Source organism: Sinocyclocheilus rhinocerous, unplaced genomic scaffold (genome assembly GCF_001515625.1).
Source record: "Sinocyclocheilus rhinocerous isolate Xijiao unplaced genomic scaffold, SAMN03320098_v1.1 scaffold1068, whole genome shotgun sequence".
Classification (NCBI taxonomy): Eukaryota; Metazoa; Chordata; class Actinopteri; order Cypriniformes; family Cyprinidae; genus Sinocyclocheilus; species Sinocyclocheilus rhinocerous.
In genome coordinates, this window is record NW_015633196.1 from 95112 (window position 1) to 101737 (window position 6626).

At 35.0% G+C, this 6626-nt stretch overlaps 1 protein-coding gene across 1 annotated transcript in view; it reads left to right on the forward strand.

Annotated features, from left to right (window-relative positions):
- Nucleotides 1-6626, forward strand: part of LOC107743908 (ryanodine receptor 3) — a 178775-nt gene that overhangs the window by 91115 nt on the left and 81034 nt on the right. The window contains exons 40-41 of the mRNA XM_016557358.1: nucleotides 4009-4282; nucleotides 5194-5308. Of these exons, the coding sequence (XP_016412844.1) occupies nucleotides 4009-4282; nucleotides 5194-5308 (389 nt within the window). The remainder of the gene's footprint in view (nucleotides 1-4008; nucleotides 4283-5193; nucleotides 5309-6626) is intronic.

The window sequence follows — 6626 nt, forward strand, 5'->3', positions numbered from 1 at the left end:
TTTTTTTTTTTCAGATTTATACCTGATAAAATATTTTAGACTGTGGAATAACTAGAAAAATGTGTATTCCTTCTAAAAATGCCCTGATTAATTTCCATGAACTTTCCATTCGTTCTTGATTTACTGAGTAAGAATATAATTTTTATTATTACTCAATTTATACCTGATAAAATATTTTAGAGCTTGTTACACAAATGCCCGTATGATTATAGCATTTTATGAATTTCCATGACATTTCCTGGTCTAGAAATCACACATTTAAAGTATTTTCCAAGACTGTGATTCCTGTGGTCTGCAGTAGTTCTCAGGTTGTTTGAACGCTTGTTTTGTCTTGTTTGAAAGTGTTTTAAGTCTCGCTGAGGCCCTCTAGTGGAATCTGGACTCACTGATGGTGAATCTGAACCTCGCTGAATGAGCTCTGGACGGAGGTGCAGTGAGGCATTGTGGGTAACGTGCTGATGTTCTTCATCTGTGTCCCTGCAGGGATTCCAGTGGAGGAGGATGAGGAGGATCAGGACTCGTCTATTAAAGCTCGTCTGCTCGCTCTCGTCTACAAGATCAAAGGTCAACCGCAGAGATCTGAGCGTGAGCCCACAGAGAAAGAACAGAGCGCTCCCTGTAAGCTCGACTCCTTCAGTCCCGAATGCTACACTGTAAAAAATGACCGTGAATTTAACGGTAAAAGACTGTAAAAATGCTACAGTAAAAACCTGTTAAATGGTTAACGGTAAATTCCTCTACTATATACGGTGAAAAACTGTATTGGACATTACATGTAATTTTACGGTAGTGTACCGTTTTTGGAAGTGAAAAAGACCGTATAATTTACAGTGAATAACCATAAATTGACATTCCCAGAATTCCCTGTGTTACATTTCAAATTTAATGTTTTTTTGTTGAAATAACTATGTTTCTTCTTAAAAAATGTTGCTACCGTATTTTTTACAGTAAAATTCCGGCAACCACAGCTGCCGTTTTTTTACCGTAAATTTTACGGATTTTTTTTTACAGTGTAGCTTAGGAGTCCGTTAGCAAGCCGTATGCCAAACATCCCCAGGATCATGTGTGCTTTCCGGTGGATTTTACCGTGAACGCAGACTTGTGTGGGATCACAGAGAAACGTGTTGTTTTACTGCGACTCCATCTGACTTTACTGACAGAAAAAAACTAAACCCGTCAACAGCAAGTCTCATATTCCACCCCAAAACAAAAGATGAAGGGAAATTATTTTGCATATACAAAATAAAGGCATTAGGCATTATGTTCATGAGTCATGACAATTAACCGCTATCCAATTCTCATTATACTAATAGGAATTTGGGGATTAATTTTATTTAATTTTTAGGGTCAGATTCACGTTTTCACTATATTCACTATATTTCATTTCATTTAATTTTTTTAGGGTGAAATATGAGCCGGACATGTTTCTGTGTGAGATTTTACTTTATTTATTTATTTGTATTATTATTTTTTTAGGGTGAAATATGAGTCAAACATGTTTTTGTGTGGGATTTTATATTATTTATTTATTTATTTTGGGGTGAAATATGAGCCGGACATGTTTCTGTCTGAGATTTATTTTATTTTTATTTATTTTATTTTTAATATGTTTTATTTATTTATTTATTTGGGCGAAATGTGAGATATGTGTGTCTGTGAGGTTCACTATTATTATTTCATTTCATTTTATTTCATTTCATTTTGAAATATGAGCTTACTCAGACAGTTCAAGGGTTTAATGGAGAAAGCTGCTGCACGGTTGGTTTGCTGATTGCAGTGTTTTTCCCTGCACTGTGAACAATCACCACATCTCACTCACACACACTCACACAGACACACTCTCACACACACACACACACAGGTTGAACTCGATTAGGTGAGCTGCTCCTGAGCTCAGCGTTTGTTCAGTGTGTGACATGTCTCTGGGGTCTCAGCGGGGTTGTTCATCAGCGCTGCCCTATAAACACTCATTTACTGCTGACAGACTCGTGACTCGTGACAGACTGATGAGCTGAGAGCATGATTTTCCCAGCAGCCCCTTTCCTTACCGGCCTGTGAGAGTCGCTCTAATGACGACACATACAGCACTTCCTCCAGCGTCCCTCCGCTCTCATTACACAGCACTCAGAGTACCCTGGTATTACCATGTTAGATTTCTGTAAAAAAAACTTTTTATTAGAGGTAAATGAATATAGTAATTAAATGGCTTTTAATGGTGATGACCGACATTTATGCATTATTTAACATTCATTTATTAAAATGTTATATAAAATTTTTAATTTGAATTAATTAATTTTTTATTTAATTTAAAATTTAATTTATAAAAATAAAACCACATTTTTTTGGACTTTTGATTTTGAATATTAATTTTTTTGCAAAGGCATGGGTTCCTGAAATAATGCACCATGTTAAATTAATATGATTTCCCCAGGGTTTTTAATGATTGATTGATGGATGCAATGTTCAGATTCTAATTTTACTTAATTTTAATTCAATTGAATTGAATTGAAATCAAGGGAAGTTTAAAGATGAGAGCTGCTGATTTGAAGTCCATCTCAGGGTTATTATCCATTAAAAAAGTTCTAAATATAATTTATATATAATTTAATAATATATAATATATAATTTTTATATAAAATATAAAAAATAAAGATTAATTCAAAATATTCATAAAAACTGTAATATTATTAAATATTGATAGTAATAAAATATTAATAAAAATTATAATAGATACTAATGTTCATTGTAGTTGACTTCAGTTCTCATTCACTGTAAAGACACTGAACAGAATTGGTTTTCTCTTGCACTGCAGTGTTTTACTCTGAGAGCAGAATATCATCATATGAGCCTCTGATCGATGCCCTTTTAATAAAGCCTGAAGGCGTTGACTCTATAATGAATTCAGTTGAGATATTCTATTTATAGCGGCTGCTTCTCATCTCATTGCATAAGAGATTGAAAACCAGCTCAACCTGAAATCTGCATTAGCAGGTTCATTTAGAAATACACTTTCACACTTTCCGGTCTCTGTGTGAAAGTGTCGGTGAAATGCTCTTATATGGCAACTTCATCTCTATATCAATAATGACTGTTTCCAGACAGGTTTGATTTCACCAGTTTCACTTTAAACTAGGCTAATTAAGTGCACGATGTGCAATTGGAAATTAATCACACATCAATTAGGCTGAGAAACGACCCCCCAAAAGAGCATTTAAAGTCATTAATGTGTTCAGTGAGAAAAGCATTGAATAAACATCACAAAAAAGTAGCTTTAGAAGCTTTCGTATTGCATAAATAATGATAATAAATTATCATTTATGTTTTTTTGTTTTTTTATGAATATTGGAATATGACATGATTAAGAAAAATGAAATGATACTGTAAATATGAAACTAAAACCAGCAAGTCACTGTCTTATTGAGTGAGTCGTTGAATTATTCACTCGACCGATTTGTAAACTATATGTGACCCTGGACCACAAAACCAGTCATAAGTCAAAGTTTATGCATCTATAAATAAGCTTTCCATTGATGTATGGTTTGTTAGGATAGGACAATATTTGGCTGAGATACAACTATTTGAAAATCTGGAATCTGAGGGTGCAAAAAAATCTAAATATTGAGAAAATCATCTTTAAAGTTGTCCAAATGAAGTTCTTAGCAATGCATATTACTAATCAAAAATTAAGTTTTGATATATTTACGGTAGGAAACTTACTAAATATCTTCATGGAACATGATCTTTACTTAATATCCTAATGATTTTTGGCATAAAAGAAAAATCTATAATTTTGAGCCATACAATGTATTGTTGGCTATTGCTACAAATATACCCCAGCGACTTAACACTGCTTTTGTGCTGCAGGGTCACAATATAAGAGGGTGTTTTTGCGCTCGTATCTATGGATGGGATTCTGCGTTGCACATGCATTTAACTGCACTAGATTAACATGTTAATTCTTCTCCTGTGTGTGTGTGTGTGTCTGTGTGTGTGTGTGTGTGTGTGAAGCGAATCTGAAGGAGCTGATCTCTCAGACGATGGTGAGCTGGGCTCAGGAGACGCACATCCAGGACCCGGAGCTGGTGCGGCTGATGTTCAGTCTGCTGAGACGGCAGTACGACAGCATCGGAGAGCTGCTCCGAGCCACGAGGAAGACCTACACCATCAGCGCCGTCTCCGTCCACGACACCATCCACCTGCTGGCGTCTCTGGGCCAGATCCGCTCGCTGCTCAGCGTCCGCATGGGGAAGGAGGAGGAGCAGCTGATGATCCACGGCCTCGGGTGAGGACGAGCCCAACACACAGAACATAACACTCCAGAGCCACAAAACAACAACCCTGCAAAAAAGAGTGGCTTTGTCTTGCTTTCAAGGAATTCTTAAAATGAGAGGAATTTACTTAAGAAGCAGAAGTGCGTTACATATTAGAATTCGTTTTTATGTATCATATCTTGAATGTATCAAATGTTTGGAATGATTGATTCTTTTTTTTTTAAATGTTTCAGAAAGAAGTCTCTTCTGCTCAGCAAAGCTGCAAAAATACAGTAAAAACAGTGAAATATTATTATAATTTAAAATAGCTGTTTTCTATGTGAATATCTGTTAAAATGTAATTTAAATTAAAAAAAATAAAGAAATGTAATTTATTATACGCTACCATTCAAACGTTTGGGGTAAGTACAATTAAAAAAATAAATACAATTAATACTTATTCATTATTATAATTAATCAGGATGCATTCCGTTAAAAGACATTTATAATGTTACAAAATATTTCTATTTCAAATAAATGCTGTTCTTTTGAACTTTCTATTCATCTGTCCTGAAAAATAAAATGTACCACAGTTTCCACAAAAATATTAATGTTTTCAACATTGATAATAATCAGAAATGTTTTTTTTGAGCATCATATTAGAATGATTTCTGAAGATCATGTGACACTGAAGACTGGAGTAATGATGCTGAAAATACAGCTGCGCATCACAGAAATAAATTACAGTTTAACAGATATTCACATAAAAAACAGCTGGTTTAGATTGCAATAATATTTCACTATTTTTACTGTATTTTTGATCAAATAAATGCAGCCTCTGTGAGCAGAAGAGACTTTCAGAAACATTCAGCTTGATTCAGGAGCAGCTCCAGTTGAATGTGTTTAACAGCGTGAATCTGGTGTGTGTGTGTGTGTGTCTCAGGGACATCATGAATAATAAGGTCTTCTACCAGCATCCTAACCTGATGCGTGTTCTGGGGATGCACGAGACCGTGATGGAGGTGATGGTGAACGTCTTGGGAGGAGGAAAGTCTCAGGTGTGTGTTTGACTCGAACCTCAGCAGCTTCTCAAGCTCCAAGAACAAAACACACACAGCTTTCACAGTCATCAGTATCACCACATCATTTCTACTCTGTTTGTGACAGTTTAAGTTATTATTTTTATTATTAGAATCTGTGAATATTGATATGTTAAAACGGTTAACCATGATTCACTTTGTGATTCCAAAAGATTCAAGATTCTGATTCGCTGTGTTCTTCACTACAATACAATTTGGGGGGGGGGGGATGATTTCAGTTTGCATCTCGTTTTTTTTTTTTAAGGTTTTGAATTAAGTTCGATTAATTTTAAAATATAATTGAATAATTTTAAGTCTCTATTGGTTGAGAGCCACGGCTCTAAAGTGATTCATTAGACTGATTCAGAATAACTAGTGAGTCTTTTTGACTGATTCATTCAAAGAAGCAGTTCATTAGAGTCATTCATGTGTCAGATAACAAAAATGTAAAAATAAAAATGACAACAAAATTACTAAAACTTTAAAATTTTAATTAAAAAAAATATATATAAAGATAAATACTGATTCAAAATATTAATAAACCTATAAAAGTATCTCAGTATATATAAATAAATATGTATATACACTGCTGTTCAAAAGTTTGGGATCAGTAAGATTTGTAATGTTTTTTAAAGAAGTCTCTTCTGCTCATTAAGCCTGCATTTATTTGATCAAAAATACAGAAAAAACAGTAATATATGCTGAAAATTCAGCTTTGATCACAGGAATAAATTACAGTTTAACAGATATTCACATAGAAAACAGCTGTTTTAAATAGTAAAAATATTTCACAATATTACAATTTTTCTGTATTTCTGATCAAATAAATGCAGCCTTGATGAGCAGAAGAGTTCCATATTTAGATACTGTACAGTGCATTTTTACTCTGATGCAAACACAGCCTGTGTAACGCGTGATTGTTCTGGAGTACTTCTGTGTGTGTGTGTGTGTGTGTGTGTGTGTGTGAGAGAGAGTATGTGTGAGTGTGTGAGTGATTGATGAGTCTTTGCTGTCCAGTATTGATCCAAACACACACATGCAGCAGCAGATCAATGGCACAGGCTCACATGAAGACGTGTGGATCTGTTGAATCCTCCTGATTCTGTTTCCTTCTGTAACAGGAAATCGCCTTCCCTAAGATGGTGGCGAGCTGCTGCCGCTTCCTGTGCTACTTCTGTCGCATCAGCCGTCAGAACCAGAAGGCCATGTTTGATCAGTTTGATCACCTGCTGGAGAACAGCAGCGTGGGACTGGGTGAGTGATACTCAAACACAGCACATAAAGCACATAAAGCAGA